At 43.1% G+C, this 25,476-nt stretch overlaps 1 protein-coding gene and 1 long non-coding RNA gene across 7 annotated transcripts in view; one reads left to right on the plus strand and one right to left on the minus strand.

Annotated features, from left to right (window-relative positions):
• The window catches only part of LOC146497598 (uncharacterized), a 137,831-nt gene that overhangs the window by 88,407 nt on the left and 23,948 nt on the right, over window positions 1-25,476 (plus strand). The window lies entirely within an intron of this gene.
• mib1 (MIB E3 ubiquitin protein ligase 1) overlaps window positions 1-25,476 on the minus strand; it is a 64,426-nt gene that overhangs the window by 11,713 nt on the left and 27,237 nt on the right. For 3 of the 6 annotated variants that reach the window (XM_085142199.1, XM_085142197.1, XM_085142196.1), the window contains exons 13-19: window positions 7,220-7,352; window positions 5,832-5,918; window positions 5,201-5,359; window positions 1,665-1,846; window positions 471-660; window positions 307-385; window positions 105-191 (exon numbers count right to left, since the gene is read on the minus strand). In XM_085142199.1, coding sequence (XP_084998325.1) covers window positions 105-191; window positions 307-385; window positions 471-660; window positions 1,665-1,846; window positions 5,201-5,359; window positions 5,832-5,918; window positions 7,220-7,352 — 917 coding nt within the window. Of the gene's footprint in view, window positions 1-50; window positions 192-306; window positions 386-470; window positions 661-1,664; window positions 1,847-5,200; window positions 5,360-5,831; window positions 5,919-7,219; window positions 7,353-25,476 lie in introns of all 6 variants that reach the window. The other 3 variants (XM_085142198.1, XM_085142195.1, XM_085142194.1) reach the window with 1 other exon arrangement.

A 25,476-nucleotide genomic window follows, 5' to 3' on the forward strand; every position in this document is an offset into this window, starting at 1 on the left:
TTTGAAGAAAGGGGGTGGATTAAAAGGAAACGTGTGGAAAATTCACTCACTAAGGTCATCATCATCATCATCATCATCATCATCAGCGGCATCATCCTCCATACCTTTCCCTCCACAGCAAAGTACGAAGGGGGTGCGGCGTTCCACCACAGCCCGGCACTGTACGCACTTCTTCATGAGGCTGGCACAGTCTGGAGGAAAGATGAAGAAGATCATCAGTGCAAGAAAAAAAAATCTATATTCGCTTTAATACTCACACAGAAGCCAAATGAGGCAAAATGATGCTGAAAGGTGAAGTTAACTTACTCTCACAAGCGCACATGTGACCACAGGGCTGGAATAACACCGCTGCCTTTTTATCGGAGCAGACTACACACTCCTCGATCTGTGGACGGACAAACACAAGAATTAAAAAAATTAAATAATCCTCACTCCTGTCTGTGTCAAGTAGCGGCTGTGCTTCTTGATACCTTAGTTCTCGACTGCACTTGTTCTTTGCAGATGAGACACTTCTTGACACGAGGCGAGCAGAGGGAGCAGGTGGCGATGTGTCCGCAGGGCCCAAAAAGAGTGTCTCTCTTCATGTCCGAACACACCATACACTCCTCCAGTGACTCGATGTTGCTGTTCAGAGACGGGCTGCGGGTGCCCACCTGGCCGCTGGAACAGAAGACAGAGTGTGTGAGCGAGAGAGAGCAACGATTACAAGCGAGAGGCCGGAGAAAACTAAAGATGAGGAAATGAAATAAAAAGAACAAAATACAACACGACTGTACCAAAATGTTATCTCTTCCTTTATATCTTTAACCCTTTAGTGCATACCTAGAATTAATGCCATTCAATGTGTCCCAGACCGCTGCTTCCTTTCACTAATGGGTTTACAGATATCATGTAAAAAGCGCATACAACAACAAAAACATTATAGCCCAGACACAGACGCACTACGGATCTGATCAGCTGTTCACAGCACTTCCTACGTTGGAATATACGTCATCACGTTGTCAGCATGTATTTTGACATGTTTTTATGTTCAGCAACTGATGTCATCTTCCCGGGAATTGTAGTGTTTTTCCCTCCTCCAAGGCCTATCACAGCTCCTTGGGTGCTATTGAAAAGAGATGTCTGACTCTGTGCCTCTCTAATTACAAGTTCCTGGGATACTTAGAACTCTGATTGTGCTATTGGAAATACTTTATTCTTTTTGCTAAATATGCATTTGATTTTTTTCCCTCTCTCCACAGTTTATAAAAAATGATTGCATCTGAGGTTTTAAAAAAACTCAATGAAAGCACCAGAATTTCAAGTTTTTTCCTGTCCGCTATGCTCCACACGTCTGCTCAGTCTCATGATATTCAGTTTGGTAATTTTTGTGTAATCTTGTTGATGGACAAAAAGGCATCATAAGCATGCTAACTTTCCAGCTTTAAGGTTGGTTGTGTGTTGAATTCCTGAGACTCCATGAAGCAGCTAGCCAAGGAACAGCCTGGCACATAATGTTCTGTGAAACCGTTTCACCTAAGCTTTTATACAGATTGTCCACGCTTGTTTTTTTATGCTGAGCTCGGCCCGGCACCTCCTGGCTCCAACTTCATATTCACTGTTTAGTCATGAGTGGCATCGATCTTCACATCCAATTCAGCAAAATGTCAGATGAGAACGTTTACCTGCTCTTTTCTTTGTGGCATTTGGCCAAAGCCTTGCAGAGGCTGGGGTCCGGACACAGGTCTAGAGGGGACTGGCCCTTTTTGTTACGAATGGTCAAGTCTGCTCCATTAGCTGCCAGGAAGCAGGCGATGGATGCTGCGCTCTTCTTCTCTGCCCCCTGGGTGCCCAAGCCCATGATTAACTGCAGAGAACAAGAAAGAAGCAGGAAAACACAAAGTTTGAGAGGCACCAGGTTTTTTTGACATGACAGATTATTTTAAAGTTGAACCTGGGGAGAGGGGAGGTCTGTGATGTGCCTCTACCTCACACACAGTGGAACTTGAACCAGTAATGTAGTTAGGAGTGCAGTTTTATATTTTATCAATGTCTTCAGAATTAAACTCATGTTAAAATACATACGGGGTCACTTTGAATAACACGATCAGAAAGACATCTTAAGATGACTGTCAGAAAATATATTCTTCTAACCCCGAACCCAAAATCCCATTAACTGTAACATCTGTCTCCCTCCCATAGCTCATCGCCACACTCAGTCTACCCCAATTCAAAGTCTCTCCTGCAATTTAGAACTTCCATGTCTGATTGTCTCCAACCAGTAGCTTTTACATCTCATGCTGATGGAGCCATCGGGCCGGCTAATTCAATTCTCGTTTTGATGGGAGGGGAGAGCCATGGGAGAGTGACCCAACTGCACACATCTCAATTAGGCCTGCTGTCTGTCGGTTCCGCTCCTCCGCGGGGGGAACCAGAGAGGGCAGGAAGCGGGACAGAAGAGAGGAGGTGGAGAAAGAGAAGAAAATGGAGTGGAAGGGAGACAGAAGGTGACAGGTATGGAAAATCTGTCACAGAAGCCATGCATTAAACTTCTCCCCATAGGGCTTAGTGATGTGGTGTTAACATGGAGACAGTTGAGGCCTGAAATGGCCCTTTTGGCCTCTACAGAGGGACAGACTCGTTCAGGATGGGTAAAAGGGAGCAGCAAGCCAGATGACTGTTGGCTGCTGAGCGGATGATGGGCTGGTGCAGTTATCCAGTGATGCTGGTGATGAAGACTGTGGAGCGCTTTCATTTTTCACATATGGAGAGTGGCCCACGTGCTGATGTTATTTAAGGTGTGTATACAGGTCCTGAAGAGCACTGGGACAACTTCCAAGTTTTCCAAGAATGCAAATGCTAAAAGCTATAACAAGAATCTACACTCAGTCACCTGAGAGGAAAGAAGAAAATATGGAGAACTACACTATAATGCCAGACGAATTCACTCGTCCATCCAAATCATTGAATTTAGGTGTTCCAATCACTTCTGTAGTCACAGGTAGTGCTGGGCGATATGGAAAAAAATATTTATCACGATATGAATTATTTTATTTCACAATAATGATATATATCACAATATACCACCTGACCTGTGGTCATCTGGAAAGTACGCAGTCTGTAAACAGCGAGCGCAGAGGGTGCAGTCTTTGTTAATGAAATGGTTACGCTCATGTAGGGCTGCGTATCTCTGCTCGTCCGTAGGTCAGTCGTCAAGGCATAATGCACGACACTGCAAACATCCTTCTCTACGTTGGCCCGGCATGCGTCATATAAGCAAGGCAACTCGACTTTACTGCAGTGCTTACGTACCTCGGATGAAGGACTTTGACGAGGTCACGAAAGCTGTCCTTCTCAACTACATAAACAGGGGCCATGCCTTTACAAATGTAATGCGAGATGGCTCCTGTTATTTGTTTATGGCGCTGGGACGTTTTCTCATAAGGGCCTTGTGTGAAAGACTGCTGTATCTTCGGCTGGCTATAGTTTTTCTTTTCCCAACTTGCTGCAAAGAAACAGCATCTGCATCAAAATAAACTATTTCCAACAGTGTAATTTTAGTTCTAAGCATCCCAGAAACGATACAGAAAAGCATAAAGTCAAACATAACTTTTAAAAACACCAGCATAGGCTTATAAGGCCCTGAAGGTAAAAAATTACATTTTCCGCGAAAATGACGTCACTTCTGGTTTCGGGCAGGAAATGGCGGACATGCGATAGTTCATGCTGACCTATAGTCCAACGTAGGAAGTGATATGAACAGCTGATTGGATCGGCAAAGCGTGTTTCTGGAATATTATGTTTTTGTTGCTGCAAGTGCTTTTTATGCAGTTTTTGCAAAGCTGTATGTGGAAGGAAACCGTGACCTAGGACAAGCTGATGGCATAAGATGTACAACTCCTCCGGTTTCTTATGCAAAAAAAATTATTGCGCTATCTTACGTGGTTCCAGTTCTACAGGGATTTAAAAATAGTTAGGCAAAACGGAGTGTGCCCGCTCCGACCAGTTTTAAAGGGCTAATGATATATTTTATGTAATAATTTATAAAATTAGGTTAGAAACAATAGAAACGATAGAAGACAAATGGCACGATAGACACTTTTCTATCGTCCACACAATATATATATCGTCATATCGCCCAGCACTAGTCACAGGTGTATAAAATCATGCACCTAGGCATGCAGACTGCTTCAACAAACATTTGTGACAGAATGGGTCACTCTCAACAGCTCAGTAAATCCCGTCCCACCATGGGACCGTGATAGCATGCCACCTGTTAAAATGTCCTCACTGCTAAATATTCCAGTCAGTGGTAGTGAATTTATAACAAAGTAAAAGTGACTGGGAATGACAGAAACTCAGCCATAAAGTGGTAGGTCGTGTATTTCTGGAGGATTATTGTCTGGAGCTGTTTTTCAGGAGTTGTGCTTGGCCCCTTAGTTCCAGGGAAAGGAACTCTTAATGCTTCAGCATACCAAGATATTTCGGACAATTACACGTTCCCAACTTTGTGGGAACAGTTTAGGGAACGAGTTTGGTGTGGACGCACTTGACTAGCCCGCACAGAGTCCTGACCACAAGCCGATAGAATACCTTTGGGGTGAATTACAGCGGAGACTGTGAGTCAGGCCTTCCCATCCAACATCAGTGTCTGACCTTACAAATGTGCTCTGGAATAATGGTCAAAAATTCCCATGAACACAACCCTAAACTCCTAAACTGTTACAGCTGCAAAGGGTGGGCGGACATCATATGTGGATTAAGAATGGGATGCCACTTAAGTTCATATGCGTGTGAAGCCAGACGAGCGAATACTTTTGGCAGCATAGTGTAAGCTGCATATGTTACAGAGTCACTAGTAGCAGAAAAACAGTGGCTGGTGACCAAACTTGTTAACGAGCCATATTACTGTGCACTGCCTTCCTGGCTTAATATATTTGGGAATGTCTAAATGAATCAGAACATCAGAACAGAATCATATAATAAGATGGCATTCCTAAAATTACTAAGTCAGCCTTTACTGCAGTATACCAGCATTGTTCATTATTACTGAGCTACAGTAAAAAATTCTAAAAACCTAAAGTTGTATATCAGTAAACACAGATACACAGAAACTAACATTTGTTTTATTTTTATGTATGGCCACCTCCTTAAGAATCCCTGACACACGTAAAATGTGATATAGGATGAACAGCGAGGTTAATAATAGATGCACATGTACCGTGTTCTTGGAAGGTTCCCAGGGCTCCACTTTGCTGACATCTTGCATATCTTGGAGCTGCCGCAATTGGGACAGCGTGTGGTGACGCAGTGCCTCGTGAAGCGGCGTGTCCCCATCCTTGTCCTGCACGTCGAGCTTGGCCTCTGCCCGCACCAGCAACTGTTAAAGAGAAACACATAAACAAAGAGTTGCACAAGCCGACAGCGGAGGGAAACTCGCAGCCGCCGTGAAACAACTTTAATTTAATGCTACAATGCAAATGCCACATCCTGATTTATAAGGTTGCCTGCCGGCTGCTCACAATGAACTGCTTCAGCATTGTGCTACCCAATTATAGAGTGCATTTTTTTGTGAGTCCACAAGGTGGCAACGTGGCAATCTCAATCCGATGCTACGCTAACACACTCTAACCAGCCTTAGAGAGCCTTTTTCCCTCCCCTCTGAAGCAGGACTTTGTTCAACTGCAGGACATCCAACCGTATAAATTAAATGTGGAGCTGCACCAATGTTTTTCTACTCCCCTTTGTGCACAGTGTAAAAAGACCAACTGAGAGATGACTAAAGACACAATGCTCACTAAGTAAGGCAAGAAAGAGAGGGGGAACAAATGAGAAAAAGAGGAACCACTAACCCGAACTATCTGGGTGTGCTGGCGCTCCACTGCCAAGTGTAATGCAGTCTGCTGGTTGACATTCTGAATGTCTAGGCTGGCGTTGCCCTGGGTGGTGGGAACAAGAGGGAAGCAAAAAAGCTTAATATACACAAGGGCAACAAACATGTTGTGCACACAGAGATGATAGACAAGTAATGAAATAAGAGAAATAAAAACAGAAAAAAAGAAAATATTTTATATTTAATTCCTTTGCACTTGAAAGACTGCAACATTTTTATTTGCCGTGACAGAACGTTGTTTCCTTTAGCCCTGCCGACCAACAAAGTATCACCCGGGAAGCTGGTGGGGGGAGAGAAAAAAAAGGCATCCTACAATAACGCTGCATGTGATTGTCATTTCCAATTGCAAACACCTCAGCTGAGGAGATGTGGAGGGAAGATAAGTATTGTGATCAGGCAGCGTGTGAAATCCCAAAGTAATAAGACTGGCTGACTGGCTTGCTGGCTGGCTGGGAAACTGCAGTGCACCTTGTACTGTGGTGCAGTTTTTGAATAGAAAGCTGAGCCATCACTGCGAACAAGCCCAATGCAGGAACTTGGGGAGGAAAAAGCTGTCCCTGCTGAAAGGTAGCTTGCACTGCGAACACTCATGCACTGGAATGTTGCAGCAATGTTACTGCCTTGCACCATATCCTCATTAACCCAGTTCCTGCTTGATCAGGTGACTTTTGCTGTAAACCCGTGTGCGAGTTAGTCTTCAGGGAGCTAAACCTGCAATCTTGGTGAGGAAAAGAAAAAAAAAAAAAAAAAAGAGCATGAACTTATGATTGCAGGAGGAGGAGGATATGATGGCCCAGCAGCACTAAAGAATACTCCTGGAGGACCAGCGAAGTGTATGGATTCAATAAAAAAAAGAAAAAAAGAGGCATGTATAGGAGCTTCAACTGGTCTACAGCTTGCAGGCTGCAGGGGAGTGCAGTGAAAGCTGCTTTAATGGTCTGTAGGCAGGTAAAGCTAAGAGTGCAGGTTGCTTCAGTGCTTTGGGATAATTGTGAAATGTAAATTTTTTGTATTATGCTTTGCACAGATGACTGTTTAAATGCGTTTTTCATTCACACGTCTCACAAGGGTCTGACAAAACAGAAATCCCCATGCCGTAGACTACATTTCAGCGGTCTACAGAGGCAGGATAGATTCAAGATTCAAATCTACTTTCTGAAATTTTCATGGAACTACAGCATTGGCGTCAAACACTCCCCAACATCTGCTAGGTAGATACACAGGGAGCATGCTTCTGCTGCTCTTTTAAAGTGATAATGGTGCCTCTGTAGACATGCTGTTATAAAGTATGTATTACAGAAATAGCTGCCAGGTTAAGTGATTAAGCATGCATTCAAATGTTGCTACCTGGTGCACCAAAAGCTCAGCCACCTCCACGTGATTGTTGAGGGCGGCCAGGTGCAGTGCAGTATAACCATCGTCCTTCTTCTCGTCTACGATCCAAGGCCTCGGCAGTTTGGATAACAGCACACGCATGGCACTGCACAGAGGAGGAGGAGGAGGAAGACAAGGGCGGGAGAGAAGTCAGTGCGTTGCTAGATTCTGGGCTTTGGTGCATGAGAAGACAAAAAATCCTTCAAAAAGTCAGGACAATCAAGTTATTTTGGTATAAATTTTCTGATGTAATCAAAAACCTATCTATGACTCTCAGTCACTGTGCCGTACACGTCACAGCGACTGTGCCACTTATACACAGCACACTCCAATACACAGCTTTTCTTTTTGCAGCAGGGCATATCCCATTTTCACACATGGCGACAAGAATACTAAATCAACTTAGGGAGGAGTTGCTTTACCAAGCACAGTGTTATTTACATCAAGCTTTGAGCAGTGCAAGTGCTGCGTCTTATCTGAGAGTGTCCGTCCCCCCTACAGACTCTTGATTTAAAAAGGGCGGTCACTTTTCCCTTGATGATGCGCAAAAGCGCATATCATTGGAAGGCAACTTGGTAATCAAGATTTAGCTGCATTCACTCAGGTCTCCTCCTGGGGAAGAAACCGACGAGGTGGGAAGGGAGAAACATCTATTGTTTAAACAGAGCTGTTAAACAGAAGTGGTCCCGTGTGTCGACAAGAAGCGGTTCAGTGTCACTGAAGGTCATTTAGAGGATGTGTGCCACATAGACATGTGGCTGCAAAGGCAAATGTATGAGAGGAGTCACAGTGTCAGAGTAAGGATGAAGAAAAAAAAAAAGAAAGAAAGAAAAGAAAGGCCGACAGTGTCATTAAAGAAAGACAGAACGGCACATACATATTTCCATTGTTTATTAACTACAGGCAGGAGAACATTAAAGTCAGAGAATAGAAATCTACGCTAAAGTCAAAATATGTAGATTTTACTTAAAAAGTTGTAATTACCAGTGTCGTAATTAAATGTCTTAGTGGACTTCTTCCAATTAAACAAAGCAGGTTTCACAGTATGGCAGTAATATACTTAAATATGTATTTCACCTCATTCATTATCTCTCTGTTCTTGACCCTAACTTCGTTCCTGCTCTAGTGCATGGCCGTACAGGAGAGAAATACTAAACGCTCAAATGAGACACATTCCCGCTTTTAATGTGCAAACAGTGCATCAACTCACTTTGTTCACATACAAAGAAATAAAAAACAACATTTAGAAAAGCACATCCCTTAACTCTTCTTGTATCTTCTCTATAGATAGGTACACAGTGTACCTTCAGTCACCATTAAGGCAGCAGCAGCAGTGCTGGGGGGAACACTTCTGACCTTGTTTAACCCTGAATACGCATGCAGGGCATATCTTTAAAATGCGACAAAAAAGAAACGGCCAGTTCGGCTCTGGCTCTTTGATACAACTGACCAGCATGCACTGTGGTGCTTAAGATAAGCAGGATCTCAAACAGTAAAATAAGGCAGTGGGTTTGGGCACAGGGCAGGAAAGGCCACGGTCGACACTGGTCAGTGAAAATGCTCAACTGTTCGATATAAAACGATAATCTAGCAAGCTTTTGGTCTAAATGGGAACAGGGTGGCTTGCTCTCTGCGGGTGTTTTTTTTGCTAAACCTATAGCTCGCCTCCCTCCCACTGGAATAATGAAAGAGAGCATCATCAGCACACCCTCTTGAGGAAAGCAGAGAGGCACGGGGCAGGCAGTCAGCACCTCTGTACGGACAGAGATTCAGGGCTGGCGTACTGCTGCAGTGATGAACAGCGCAGCACACTGATCCCAGTCTCCCTTGCTCTTTCGCTCACTCTCTCTCTCTCCCTCTCATTGCACAGACCCTCACACACACACACACACCTGCATTGCTTGCAGCCATCTTCAACCACTTAATGCAGAGGAGCACTGCTTAAATGTGATAGCAACCGCACCCATTCTGCCTAATCTCACATTCATAACGTGTCCCCTTTGTTACAAAGACGTATTTGCTTACATACTGTAGATTTTACATCTCATAGGGGACTTCTGAGGAATTTCATCCGTGGCCCACCCGCTGGGTAGGACTTGAGGCTTAAACAAGCAAATCATTCAAGAAAAGATTTTGCCACATAAGGTTATCGCCTGAAGCTGCAATGCAAAACTTGTTCCCAGTGGTTCAAAACAACACTCGTTTAGCCTTGGTGAAGAATCGGCTACATAGAGACACGCTGCATTTTTTAAAACCACAAGTTCCCACCAGAATCAAGGGCAAAACTGTCCCACATGAAGCCCCCGTTCTTACCAATTTTCTCACTCCTACTGGCAGAACATTCGCACATCTGGATTGGCTGGAAATATCCACCATCTATGGAAAAACCGGCCAATGAACGCACATTGGCTTTAATACAAGGGCACAGTGGCGCCTTCTAGTGTCCGAATCAGGCGCTTGAGTGCTGGGGCAGGTGTTCGCTGGCGTAAGGAGCCCCTCCAATATGTCTAGATTGACAGGCTCCCCTGCCACGCTGGGTGAAATGGGCAGACATTAATATTAATGCCCCATACTAGCACTGCTGCAATGCAGTTAAGCTATTTGCTGTAAAAGCAGAAAAAAAAGACTGAATTAAGAACTGAGAAATAAATTTAAGTTGTGTTTTTATCTCTGGGGTGACTGGTGTTAGCTGCGACTGAGGGGAGTATAGGAGAAACTGCGTGTTAGCTGATGAGGTCGGACGTTGAGAGGAAGAAAAGAGGAGAAAAGAGCGATTCTGACCAGCCCAGGCTGCAGAGGTTTTACTGAGCAGAAGAATGACTTGACCTGGGAGTTAACATTCACATAATTGAGATAACTGATGACCGAACCTTATAAAATAATGCTAGGGTGAATATGGAAAAGGTATGCTAGCATATAGGGGATAAGGGGGTACGTCATGAAACTGGGTCACCCTGTGAGAGATCTCAAAGAGTCCCTCAGGAACGTCACACTGGGTCTTGTTGTCTTTGGCTGCTATTTGTCATTGACTGTGACTCTGATGCCCTCAGCTTTGTGTGTGTTGGCATTTGTCATTGCATGTAAGACAGTGTGTGTGCACGCAATTGCTGGTGTGAGTGTGAGGGTCGACAGGGCCCTTCTGCTGCCCTCGCCTGGCTGACAGCCATCTGTGTGGTGGTCAGTAGCCGTTATTACAACAGGAAGTGAGAGTCAGGGGACAATAACGTGGGTAGGACAGGGCAGAACAGGAACAGTCAACATCCAGTCTAAGATTAATGGCTGCGCACAAACATATGGTTACTCTGATGTGGGAGACGTGTTTGGCATACCGTCACCCGTTAAATAAGGCTTCGAGCCCAAGAAAAAGATCCCAATTCTGCATCGGAAATGAGTCACCAAAAGGTGCCACCTGCTTCAAGAAAATAAAATTGCTTTATGCAGCCATTAATGAAAATGATCAGTCTCGCAAATCTTACAGTGTTTATATGGTTGAAACGTACAGATCCAAAGAATATGGCTGCAAAAACCCAGTACCTTCACCAAAGCTTCTGTATCAAAGGTAATTCTTGGCCTTGAAATAAAATCCCAGCAAAAAGTCTTCTTCTGCAAAGCTTCCAACAGTTTCAGGGACAAATAGATCTGTTTTTATCCATATCAGGTAAAGGAAATTTAATGGATTGTATGACAACGCAGCAAACTGCACCTGCCAATCAAGACTATGTAATACAGCTGTAAAGCGTTTGGAAAAAGCTGATAAGCAAACCTTTGGCTCAATGTATTTTGTCACAAAAAAAAAATGTTATTTGCCCAGCCTTTTTTAAACCGCCTCAACAGAGCTGAACTGGTAGCATTCCTTTCTACCTTACAGTAGGATTCTTTTCCCCTCCCAGGTCCTTCTTGAAATAGCCTTTCCAGAAGAAGCAAGTTCAGACGATACATGAGGTGTCAGCTCATTGAGGACTGGATCAATATATTCAGGTCCTTTGAAATAGTGGACCCACTACCTGACAAATCATTCACAGCTGCAGCACACTACCGCTGAAATGGAAAACCCACTTCTCCCCTTCCCACTCCGAGCAGGGAGGTGCTCTTCATCATGTGTGAAGCTCGATCCCCCCAACTCACCAGCAGCTGGTAGGGGGAAGAGTCATAAAACTGCTTCAGTGATGTTAAAACATGCTTACTGAAGGAGACTGCTTGACTGGTATGCTGCATGCTTCTAATGCCTTGTGTGTGTGCACATATGTGCGCAACTTCAATTACAGTAATTCAAGTAGCTGATATTTTTAATGCAAATATAACCCTCAGAGTTCATCGCGGCCACTGCCACACCCCTAGATGCAATTAGTTACAAGTTCACTTTGTCATCACCATCCCACAGGTATGTGCCATCCTGCTGTGGACAGAGTAAATAAACACAAGTAGCGTCGAGACCAGCAGTGCAGCAGAGAGCTGGGGACAAGAACCTAACTGGCTCCGCTCGATAAAAAAAGCTTTCATTACCATGCCGTGAAGAGAATAATTTTCCCCACAATGTGACCTTCCCCTGCCTGCCTCTACCTGAGGCCCCTGAGTGAGCATGCTTTTATTACGGACTATTTGCATAAACCAGGAAGGAAAGGGGTGCATTTCTCTGATGTTTTGATTATCGCTATAGTATTGCCGCTTCCTTGAAGGTTGTCCAGGAGACAAGAGATGCATTTTGAAACATCTCCAATTCAGTTTTCTGTCCATTTGGGCAGTAGGTGTGGTCTATAAAGGCTTAGCTTTAATTAGCCGTAAATCACCTGGTGATACGGAGTGCCCTGATTCATGGCAAGTCATGAAAAAGGGAAAAAAAGGGGACAGCAAGACAGTCAGAGAAGCCCAATGGCGCGTTAATATCCCATTGGTTCGAGATGACCCAATTATTTTCCCATGCTCCTCTTCCTTTGCACTTCATTCTCCTCAGCACCTTGAAAAAGCCTCATTTTCATTGCTGCACAAGCCATAATAGTCATAATACACATCCTTTTACTTAACAAGGGAAGAATGACATAAAAGAAGGAGCAAGGACATGCAGATTATATTAGACTAAAGAGACATCTAAATCATACTTACACTTACCAGAGAATGGCTCAATAACATCATTACTTATAAAACATCTATATAATTATTGAACACCACTTTTCCCCCTTATAGGCTTGGACAGACCGGGACTAGTGCAAGTATTTTGACAGCAGGGAGAAAAAAAATGTATATTAACCCACTGATTAAAGGTTTAAAAAGATTAATCAATTCCACTTAATGTGAAACAAATGACACAAATGTAAATGTTACTAAAACCATGCGTTAGTAAAACAAAGAAATAAATTGGAATATTCTGGAAAACAACTTGGAGCCTAATAATTTGTCCAAAATATGAAGGAAAAATATGATCTTGGTAGGCATGACTTCCTGTGATAGCCCTCAATGGAAGCAAATTATATCATTTAAATGAATAAAGCATATAGGGGAAGTGCAATGAGAATTAGACCATTTTATTATGGATTGTTAATGAATACTAAAAATTCAAACTCATCTATAAAGGGAAGCTGGGAAAAAGAACTCAATATTGAAATATAAAAGAGTGACTGGCAAATCATATGGAAGAACCCCCAACCCACTAATTTTTGGATGTGGAGGGAATTTTGCTGAAATAATGTAATTATATGTTTACTTTAATCCTGCCTGTGATAAAGCAAAAACCCTGAAGTAAAAAGTGTGCTGGAGAGAGAATGTTAGCACTTGAAGAAACATCAGAATAGCTAAAACAAATCGCACAGTATGCATAATGGTAATAAAAAAGAATTAAATATGTTTCTCTAACGTTTCTGTGCCTTATGTAATTTTACAAATAGCCCCATTCTGCAAAGGGATAAATGACTGGTGAAATTATTAGAAGTGGCTTATTAAAAGTCTATAAAATGGAAATGATGTCAGCCTGACCCCTCAAACCTGGGTCTGTAGAAAAAGTCACAAGTAGGGTGCAATATGGTGAAGAAAGGACTCGACGATGAGGATTCAATAACCAAACCCTTTGACATGTCATTGGATCTATAATTCTGTTTAAAACAGAAACTACTTTCAGCTGCTCCCTTATTCACAAGGGGTCACCACACCAGGAAGCGCCACATGTTTAATTTGGCTTCTTTGAGCAACCCCAGAGGGATTTGTGTCTCCTCCTGAGATTGAACCAGGGATCTTTCAATTTTTAAGCGAATGTATAAACCATTACATTTTGAATCCTAAAACAGATTTGGGTATGATAATACCATTGCACTGCACCAGAAGAATCTTATACCATCTATGAAGCGTGTTAGTATCATGTTTTTGGGCCTGTTTTACTACATGTAGGATAGGATGGTGCATCATCCTCAATATTTTCCACAGTAAATAGTCTAATATACTCTAATATTTTTATTTCATTTGGTTTACTGGCTTCTCTACTTTTAGTAAAGTGATTGTATTTTTTTAAAGGATTTAGTGAATATGAAAATCCAGGATGGTACGTACGTTTTAAACAAGTATAACAGTCAATGCTGATATTTGGACAATATATTGGTGCATCGCTAACATAGTTGGTTATATCGACATAGAAGTATAATAAACCTTGAAAGCAACAACTTTCTCTTGCTTGTGTTAGGCCTCAATCACACAGGCTTGCAGATTGATTGGAGCCCCATCTGGGATCTGGTCAGTGGTTGCCAAGGGCCCTTCCCTTTCTGTGTCATGCCACCACATCACTGTCGTTTGAATGCTTCTCAAATGTTTAGGCTAAAGCTCCTTCCCTCAGCAACATCTACACTGCACAATCTGTGAGGCCAGTGTTTCATTCTCGATTAACAATTATTTTGCTGTGACTGAGATACTGGTCATGCTTTAATCATAAAGCTTATTTCACACTTATTTTGAACCAAAACTAGACATACTCCTGCTTGGTAAAATTAACAACAAGCCTTTCCAGATACACGCTCAAAGCAGTAAATAGAAACGAGTGACTGGCTACGAGTTCTGCAGAGCGGTGGAGAATTCGGCCACTCTGCAAGTCCTTCGATCGACAGCCACTCATCAGCCGGCCACTGTCACCGTATGGGAGGACAGTCTGAGAGGCCCCTATGATCTACAGGCTCAGGGAAAATCTAGCACCTTAAATCACTCCTGACTCCCGACCCCACCTCCCACCTTTTTATGCCTACAACCATGTCACAAATACATAAGCCCCACATTTCCCCCGAAACACTCATTTCTCTATGGTTTAAGCTGTATTAGTGGAAACCTGACAGCATCCCCCCTCAAGCATGATGGCAAAATGATAACAACGCACCATCAATTTTTCTACCACAGTAATTGGCAGAGCAGATCCAAAGTGACACAAACAAACTGCAGTGCTGCAGCAGATGAGTCTGACTTCTTCGGCATTTTTACTTATAGGCACATAAGCAGAAGACGACACTGTGGCTGAAGGAGGAGTTTGGTAATTACAATCTATTGTTTGCAGTGGAAAATAATGGGGATCAAAGGACATTGTATCAGCTACTGCCTTCCCTAAGCACTGAGACAACAGGCCATATGTTCCACAGCAGCACAGAAAATGTCTAACCGCCAACTTGTTAATGGAGGGGAAATAGAGCTTATATGAATGTACTGTACATTACACACATATAGCACGGAAACGTCAAAAGATTCCCCATAGATCCAGACTCATGATTCATTGCACAGATACTGCAATGAAGGTTTTCCACAGCAATTTTCCACATAGGCTACTCTGCCTAATCCCAATAATGTTTTTTTTTCCCTCCACAAAATGAAAGCCAATTTTCTTGAGCATGCAAGCATCCACGCGAGTATCCACACAGCCACATGCACAAACACACCAGGAGACATAAACTAACAGAACTTCTTATCCTGTCTGACCTGTCGTGCTGCATTTACATGGAGCCATTGACTTCAGTGTCCATACGGGTTACCAAGGTAACATGGCCTGCATTATTCAACAGCTAAGCTTCGTTTTGATCTGAACACTGACCTGAATGTGTCCCTCAGAGTACATTAAGATTACGAATACCCACAAAAAACAACAACAAAAAAGAAATTGTATACCTTAACTGGACATAGAAAGCTAAACAAAGACAAAGCACATTTAACCACACATAATAATTACATCTCTCTCAGAGACTGATACTCAGGGATATGAATTTGAATCCTAAAAAATACTATTGTGACATTCCCAACCACAATCTAGGATGATGATAATGATATTCACTGTATGATACTAGTAGAATTTTGATAAATGACAAAATGTAAGAAATTCAAAATATTTGGTTATCTGTATAACTCTGGCTCTCTGAAAACCTCACTCAGTTATCTGAGTGCAGGAAGATATTAACATAAATTAACCCAATGCCCTATTAAACAGTAAAAAAGGGCAATTAGGAGCTGCATCAAAAATTTTATATCAGTTTACTTTGCTGATGCTTCACCTCTCTACCAAGTTTTATGAAATTTGACTTAAAAGTTTTTGTGTAAAAAAACAAAACAAACAAACAAACAAAAAAACAACGCAGCGATATATATGTATAAAGTAGAACTGAAGAAATACCTGACAGCAAGTAACCAGCTGCATAAAATGTTACATACCAGCTAATTTTCTTCAGTGAAACTGTATTTAGCAATATTGAACTGTTACAGCAATGTTTTACATGCGTTCACTAAACTACGAAACAAGCAGCAAAGCTTAATGTTTCCTAAAAACACAAACCAATGTGAAATCACTGGTGTTAAAGTGTCACCTAATGCACAAATAAATTCTAAAACTTATTCCAATACATCAAATAAATAGATAAACTACACTAGTTTTTTAAGTGGTGGAGACAATATTAAAAATGTCTGACAGCTGCGCTGTGAAAGTATATCACCTTGCTCTGTCATATTTATTACCTGCATTGCTGAGGCACTTAAAGTGCCACAAATAAATCCTGCTCTTTCTAGGTTTGGCAAGTGGGCAAAAAGGGGAAAAAAATGCCATCAGTTAGTACAATGGCTTCACAATGCAAGCATTTCTCTTTGCATGCTATAGTCACTTTCCCAAAAGCTCTTTATGTCCTTGAGTCCCTTCCGTATGGGCTGTACCTCTCCCTCACTCCTTCCCTCCCTCCATCCCTCATTTCTTCTCTTCCCCCTCTATCCATCCATCCATGCCTCCCTCCCTCCGCTACCCCCAACCCTCCCTCTCCCTGCATGTGCTATAGCAACATAGCAGCCAGGACTCAATGTTTCAGCATGCCACAGGACAGACAGAGCATTACAGCATGGCTGAGCTTATCTATTGGCTCAGAGCCACTGTTGGCCCAACCCTAGGAGGAAGTGTGGGCGTTCTGATTGGTCATAGGGGAATTGGGGCTTGTATCAGCGTGTCCTCTGGCTGATCTGTTGGAGTGGTCCCAGCTCATAGAAAGGTGGACAATTGGGGGACTTTTCAAGTAACTCAAAGTGCATGCTGCAGCAAAGTGGTACCCAGGTTTGCTGCATGAACCAGTCACTGCACTACATCTTTGATGGTTTCTCACTCCAGTGACTTAACTATTGAATAGGATACAGCGACACAATGCAGAGTCTAAATGAACAACCAGGGGAATAAAATAAAACAAAGGCCTAAATAATTACAAAATACAGGAGCAGCAGCTTAAATCAAGGTGCACGGTGTGCATGGTGTGGATTTCTAGGTTTATGTTGAAATATCGCAGTGTTGATTTATCTTTTAATGAACTGTAGCTGCCCACCTGGAAATAGGTCCATTTCCACCAACATCCCACAAGCAGGAATGATCTAATATTACTGTGTACATTGGATCGAACATGGCAAATGGCAGATAAAACTGAAAAGACTAACAGATGCGTCACTGTGTCTGAGGAAGATCACTAATTTTGACCAAATTATATGACGTTCATGACAGTCTGAAAGGTTTGTGACAAAGTTTTCACACTGTTCTCAAACGCTAAATCATCTTTGTGTCCATAGAAGCTCTCTTGAGTCAGGATAAAAACAATCTTTAAAATCAGAAAGTCAAATTGTTGTTAGGTTAGGGCAAGCACAGCAATAAAACCTATGCAGAGTGCATGGGTGTTTGCATCCTTCCTTCTAGAGAAAAAAAAAGAAGATCATAAGCTATAAATTGAGGATGAGAAAATGGCCGTGGATCACAGGCATTTGTGCGAAGGTATCTGTGGAGTTTGTGAGTCACTTATTGGTAAAAAAAAAAATGTGGCACCAGTAAGCCACGGTAAAAGATCAGAGAGGCAGAGGAACTTCCCCTGCAGTGAGGCTGAAGGGAACAATGGGCTACTGGATCAGAGAAGCTGACTGCCACTGGCTTCCCCCTCCAGCACCCAGGTAGGTTGGCCCTATTCATAAATCACTTTTATTCCTCCAAGCGCTCAACAGCCTCACCTCTTCAAATGATGCACTGTGTAAAGGGAAAAAGAGGCAGGCGGGTGTGGGGGGACAGGATACAAAAGCGGGGAGCTGTGGGAGGAGGGAGAAGAGAGGTGCTGATGGTGAAGTACGTCGAAATTAAGATGGTTAAAATGGTAAACATCTTTACTCTGTTTAACCGCTTTCACGAAACTAAATCAGTATTTTTATCCACCTGAAAACTGAGCTTTCACAAAGACATCCCCAGAGGGTGTAAATCTGAAAAGGGCCAGTGCAGTGTAACAGTGTGGATACGCTAAACAGAACCTTCACATAGTAATGACTTAAAATAAGTCCAGTAACGATCAGGGGATGAGTGCCAGAGTGGACTGATGAAGAAAGTCTTGAATCTCCTCCAAAATGTTCTCTCAGGTTATTTCCCAGCCAAATTTTTTCCAAATTTCAAAAGATACCGTCAATGTTTTCTGTTATGATGCCGCTGCGTGTCCTATGGTCGTTGTAGCGTGACCTTTTTTGGGGGGCAATAGTACCAAATGAGAACAATAAACGCAGGACAATTAGGGAATTAGGGTAGAGGTGAGGGAGAGGGAGGATTTACAGGACAAGTGAAGCCAAAGCCAACTTTGTATAAAATTGGCAAAGATTTTTTGCATACCTGAGAAAGAGACGAATGGACAACCCAAAAACGTAATTCCTCTGGACACGGCTGTCGCTGTCACTTTCACGGAGGTTTATGCCTCCGTGAAACACTAATGTGGATGCAAATCATCCTGTATTTGGACAGCTTAATATAGACATAACCACAGGGAAGGCCCAGGCTCATGGGAAATGAGCATGAAGATGTACTTAAAAAGCACAAACTGAACTTATTAAAAGCACCTTTAATCCCTATATGATGTTCTCTGGTGGGAAGGTACACAGAAAGGTGAAATTAAGATATACTGAAAGACTGAACAAAAACTTCCAGACCAGCTTGAAGCTCAGCGAAAAAGCAGATGTTACACCATCAAAACAAACCAGAATTCCCAGTGCAAAACTTCCCAATCCAAGAGGAAATCTGCCTCTCACTTAGGTAAACTGATAAATGAGCTCTCGTAGGGACTGACCATCATAAGAACAAACCTAAAATACATAACGCTTATTAAGAGACATTTATTCCACAACCATGTGAAAAAGACTCGTCCTACTGCAAAAGGCTATTTTTCTTGTAAGTAATGGTCACAGATGCTTGCAGTAAATTTTGGAATACACTGCTGAATATAAAGTTTTAAATACAAAACCTACAATTGTACACACAGCAGTTTTGCAAGCATGTCTGGAGTCAGTGCAATCAATGCTGTTGCTATGTGGTGGGGTGGGGACTTTTACAAACCCCCTCATTGTAAAGGAATGCTAAACAACCAGCAACCATGCGAAACTTGCGAATCCCCTCTTCCTAACAGTACATTACAAACGCTTTGTGATCTACCCTGTGAAGCTGGAATCCCACTAGGTGCAAAAGCTCTTCCTAACACCAACTGGAAAGAAGCATCCATCCATCCACAATTTTCTTCTGCTTATCCAGGGGTCATGAAGTACTGGTGCCTATCCCAGCTGTCATGGGGCAAAAGGCAGGATATACCCTGGACAGGTTGCCAGTATGTTACAGGGCTGAGAAATAAATACACAAATTCAAAATGACAACAGATCACTGCAACTTCCTCTTCAGGAAAATAACTGATTCCCTCTAGTGACGCTAATATTGAATTTAAAAGAAAAATGTTTGCCTGACAGTCGTCAAAGGCGATTAAAAGAATGGGACATTGATTATTTTGTTTTTGCATTGCATCTCACCTAACAAGCAAGAATGTAGAATAATGTCAACATAAAAGTCCAGTCAAAAATTCTCAACCCTTTGAAATCTGAACTATAATAAAATTGCCAGAAAATTGAAAATGGAGTGTTTATTGAACTGACAATTAAAAAAAATAAATAAGAATTTGCATATATGAGTTTTAATTTGTATCATATTTGCTACATGCAGACTTTTTTTGTTTTTGCAATTTATTGCTTGAAAATATATTTTACAATTTATTTAGAGTTTTCTTTTGGGAGAGTAGGGCATATCACACTGATGATGCAGAAGTCTCAAAAACTGGCAAATACTCATGTATTAAATGTGACAGACTAGGAATTAACGGGTTAACTGCAGGTCATACTTTGCCAGTTGTGCTAAATCATCATCCCACCATGGCCCTCAACTACCCCTTAGTTATGCTGCTACAGGCTCAGGCAGCTGGGGGCCTTTTCATACTTTTCCATGCTCGCCTATTTTCTCTTCTCTTTCTCTTCACCCTCAAGCGGTCTCTGCAGATGGCTTAGCCTGGTTCTGTCAAATATCTCTTCCTATTAAAAGCAAGTTCTTCGTTCCCACAAACGCCAAGTACTTGCTCATAGACAACCAATTGATTACTGAGGTTCTCTCTAATATTTTAGGTTCTTTACTTCATAGTTTAAAGGGTTTTCCGATGACTGCTGTAGTGAACTGAAGTGAACTGAGGCTTTCATGAGGCCTTGTGTTTTTACCAGTACTGCGCTATGACAATATACTTGACCTAACATCATTGTTGTACTTTAATATCACTTTTTTTAAAGGAAGAAAAAAATATAAAATATAAAAAATATAAAGTTTACACCTTTATTTTTGTACTATTTAAAAAGATTAATTTATAGAGGAAATACAGAAAAACATTAAAATATTTTACTTATTCTTTGTGCAAATGTCTTATCAGATGTAATCAAGTGTTGCATTTGTTCAACACATGTTACTACTATTTTTTGTAGTATTCTACAAGTTTTTTTTTAAAGTGGAGATATGTCCTAACCGGTAATCATGAAGAGAACAAGCGCACCCACCCCTTCATCCAGTGAAACAAAGCACATCCATTAGTAGACCCTTTTCTTATTGATCGATTAACTGCTCAGCTAAACATTCAGCCCTGTGCTATTTATCATGGAGGGAAGATATAAGCCATGCCGCAGAGTTTTGGGGCAGGAGGGATGTCGGGATGTAATTGAGATTAAACTGGTGGGTTGGGTAGCTGGAACAGGCAGAGAGGAGACCCAAAGGAGGGGGATACACATAACACACAAGGGCATCCTCAGCGGAGTTTGTTAGAAGCCACAAAAACCTTAACCAACTTAGGGGAGAGAATAAAAACACAAGCCCAGACGTGCATGAACGGTAAGTGCATTAACTGTGTGTAAATTTAAACAGAGTACATAAAAAGGCTGAAATTACCATTTATTCAATTTGAAGTGGTTTGCAAACAGAGAGACTGTGGGACAGTCATTTATCTAGCTGCAATTTCCAGCCTTGATTGGCCGTGTATGGTCAAGTTCTGAGCTTGAAATCCATTTTAGCCAGTAAAATGGTCATTTCTTTTAATTGAAAAGCTATCATTTGCAGTGCCAATACATTACTTACACTAAACACTTAAATCTATGCAGAATTATCTCCACAATGAAAAAGGTCTGAGATGTAACTAAGGGACTGAGCTTCTTAAAAAGCTTATTAAATAAAGGACTAGCAAACTGCATGAAATTTTTCCACCTCATGAGAAGACAATGAAATGCAAAAACATTAGCTTTCTTAATATTCGGTTTTTTGCTGTTAAAATGCAGGTGAGGAGAGTAATAGGACTCGTGGAGGTACCAGTGGGAGGCTAGAATCTGGAAGTTTAAAACAGAGAAGAACAGAGAGTAAAAAGAGCGAGGGCACTGAGGACGGTGCTTTCGTACAGTATAGATGTGCACCATGATGAGACCAACTAATTAAATAGATTCTTCTGTGGTCGCGCCTCGGGAAAGCTTGAAAAAGACACTTGAAAATTAATGAGAGCTCAAAAAAAAGAAAGAAAGAAAGAAAGAAAGAAAGCAGCACAAACTTTTCAGAGCCTCAGAGGTAAGGGTTCCACTTGTCTTCCTGCACTGCCAGGAATGTTACATATAAATATATAAATAGATAAACAACGATATTTCCTGTTGTCTAATCTCTGCGCTACACAGTCAGCCTTACTCCTCCAAATTTTGCAGTTATTCTAAGTATAGCGGTGAGAAGACAGAAGCTCAACCATAGTCATCTATTTAAAAAAAGAAAAAAAATGATAAAGAGTGTGGGTGGGTCAAAAGGACACAGGGAAGTGAGGGGGTGGTATCAGAGGAGGCGGTGGTGGTAAGGATGTAAAGCAGGGGAAGGGGAAGGTTTCAAGAATACAAAAGTGGAAGCACGGGAGACCACTTTATTTGGAGCTACTAAAAATAGTGCAGCAAATGGTAGCAGGGGCTAGCTAGACTAACGCACCTCTCTCTCCCTTCAGGCCCGCGGAATCGATAGGCTGGGAGCTGGAGGGGAGGCTTCCCGGAGCCTGCAGCCAACAGTTGCTGAGGGGGGGATATGGAGAGAGTGGAGAGGAGAGAAGAGTGGAGTGGAGTGGAGCGGGAACTATTTTTTGCACTGCTTGACTAAATATGGTCAGGGAGGTGGTGAGACAAGACACAGGAGCAGCCCGGCAAAACGGGGCCAAGACATGTTTCGAATGCTTCTCTTCCCACAAAGTGCTAACCGTTTAGCGTAGCCCTCCACGACGTGGAGCCACTGGTCAGTTGGCCCCTTGCCCCCAACTTGCTGCCAGTGTGTTCTTCCTCCTAACTGCAGCAGCATCTCAATTTGATCCACTCGCCACACAAAGGTGACCCTTGCAATGCACTGGAATGTATACACTGTGATATTGCAACATCCTCCACCTCTCGTCTCCGACAATGCTAATCGAACTTGCATGGATCACAAGCAACTATTAAAAGTACAGCTGTCTTCTACTGCAGAGACACAGCCTGCTGCTCTTCTTCTTCTTTCAATTTTTTATTTATTTTTGTAAATACCTCCATCCCATTTCCGCTTTCAAACATTCAGCAAACTCCCCTCATCTAACCTGCTGTGTGTAAAGTTCCACTGAATAATAAAAGCGCATTTTAGGAGCAGAATAAAGCTCTGGGGCTGCGCTTTTGTCGATGGAATAAGAAAAAGGCAGGGTGGGAGTACGGTTGGTACACTTTCTGCCTCATCCACCGATCAGGGCATCCTCCCAGCTCTTCCCCCTCAGAATGCACATGATGGAGAGAAGAGTGCTGCAGTTTTTTTTTTCACTCCACCCCTCCTTTTCTCCCCTTTTTTTTCTTCCTCTCAAATAGCATCTCTTCATGTCAGCTCTACGTCTTCCTCCTCTAAAGGTATGACTTGTGTTTGTGTGGGAATGTGCGTGCATGTGTGTATGCCCGCTGCTCCCCCCCTCCCTGACTCTGGCACTCAACCCGCCCCGCCAACACCCCTCCTCCTCCCCCCAATCATAGAAGCTGATTCAGCGAGTCAGGCGTGCACCCGGCACACACGATGGCTGCAGCAGCTGGAGCGCTCTCTAGGTCATTATGGCTCTCTTCACTACGGGAAGAAGGAAGAGAGGAAAGGGGAAGAGAGGAGGAGCGGCTCAGATAAGAAACTGATCTGACAGGTAATATATGCTCTTCCATCGCTTTTGGACGGAGTTTACCCCTGACGGGCCTTGATGTCTCCCCCCGTCCTGTCTCTCTTTGCGCTCTCTTCTTCGGATGCAATCAGTTATTAACCGCATGGTTTGCCTGTGAGACGCGTAGTCGAAAGGGGGAGAGGACTGTGCTGTTCTGCAGCAGCAGCAGCAGCACTGGGACAGAACTTAACCAGAGAACACCTTTGGGCTTTTTTCCCTCCCCTTCTCCTTCTCTTGTTCTTCTTGTCATTAGAAAAAGGGAGGAAAAAAATCAAGGCTTTGTAAAAAGAAAAAGTACGGAGAGGAAGAGGATGCAGGAAGAGGTGAAACAGGGCTGGGGAGTTGCTGTGGTCCACATGGATTTTAGCCCTTTTTTTCCTCCCCCCCACCACACTCTCCACTCTATCTCTCTCATCTTTTTCTTTCTCTCTCCCTCCCTCCCTTCCTTGTCTTGCTCTCTCTCCCTCTCTTGTGTTCCTGGCACTGGCCGGACATGCTGCAGCAGCACAGCTCTTTGGCTCATTAGGCTTCATGGTTGCAGCCCTGCCGCTACCTAATGACGGACTCGTTAACTCAGACCTGCATTGGTGTGGAGACGTTTCCTTATCCACACTTCGCCCTCTGCATCCGACACCTTCCAAGATCCTTTTTTTTGTCTTCATGACTAAAGGATACTAAATTGCTGGGACTTTTGAAGTGTCTTTTGTTGTCTTTTTGGTTCCTGTTTTTGTTTTTTGATGTTTTTTCTTTTTTAATACCAATTGTTAACTAAACAGAGGGCGGGGGTGGTCACTGCCTTTCTTAATTGATAGGAGGTAAGTTTGAGGATGCGTCGCACTCTTTGAGACCAAGGTTGACTGGCTGTGGCGGAAGAGTGGAATTGTGACCAGAGGAATGACGAAGCATCAGAATAATGAACAGCGGGCAGGTCATGAGTTCTGAACAGGAGGAAAAGCGGATTGACAGCACACAGCTGTGAGAAGTGTATTAACACAGATGTGGGAGGAAGGAGGGGGAATGGTGGGAGGGGATATTGGGCAGCAATGGCTGGCTGAGTAGATGTGTGTCACTGGCTGAACCCAGAGCACTTAGGGTAGTAACCCAGTTTCTTCTCTCTCCCCCTCTCTCTCTCTTTTTGAAGCAGATTGGTGTAGGTTAGGTAGGGCATGCAGGGCACACAATACTGCAGTGCTATCGCCAAAACCAGAACAGACACAACAACCACTGGGCTAATTTGCTGGTTCACGTCTCCCCAACCTCCACCGTGCCCTGTGTAGGAAGGAATTTCACTCCCTCTCACTCTCTCTCGGGCAGCTGTGACATTTCCTAAGCAGGACGTCACACCTTTAGGACCAGGCTCATCCACCTGCCCAACCCCATCTTCGTGCTGAGAACAACAGTCACCTCCACTTACACCTACCCTCATTACTATTCTGAACGCTTCAACTGCAAAAACATTGCACCACTTTTCCCATTTATTCAGTCCTCCTTGGCCACCTTAGTCTCCAAATTCACACCTAAGCTGGTCTCCCCTAATCCATTTTTTGTTGCATCCACTGCCTCAGCATTCAGCCTGCCGGCTAGCTTAGTGTGGCTGGAGGCAGTGTCGACTTGTGGAATGTGCTGGTCCGGGGCAAAGATTCATTAGAGACTTGCTGTACAATTCTCACCACCATGCAAATGGTTATTGATCTGGTCCACCCGGCAATAAAACAACTGGTTCCACTGTAAACACAGACAAGTGAGGTTTGATCAGAGGGAAAGGGGGTCGCAAGAACAGTCTATGTGTGGTAAAGGGAATGATTAACAGAGAGAGAGAGGGAGAGAGAGAGAGGGAGGGAGAAAGAGAGGTGGCAATGACGGTGTGTGTGTGTGGTGGGGGGGGGACCAGGACCAATCCACAAGTGCTGAGTGGGCATTAGCGCCTTCATGTGACCTATGGCCTGCCTCTGTGCCTAAAGCCCAAATCCTGCTCACAATAGCTTCCTGTTCAACTTGGATCACCCTGATTTTCAAACATCAGCAAGCGCTCCAGTTAGCCACTGGGGACGTTGCTGACACCAGAGAGACAAGGGACAGGAGAGAGAGGGGGGACGGTACATATCGGTCTGTGAGAGGTGGTTAAAGGGGGAAAGGACACCAAAAGCGGGGCGGGAGATGTAATAAGAGAACGAAATGATGGTGTGGAGGAGAGGAAGCGAGGGTCTAGTGGGTGGA

Source organism: Neolamprologus multifasciatus, chromosome 18, assembly GCF_963576455.1.
Source record: "Neolamprologus multifasciatus chromosome 18, fNeoMul1.2, whole genome shotgun sequence".
In the NCBI taxonomy this organism is placed as follows: Eukaryota; Metazoa; Chordata; class Actinopteri; order Cichliformes; family Cichlidae; genus Neolamprologus; species Neolamprologus multifasciatus.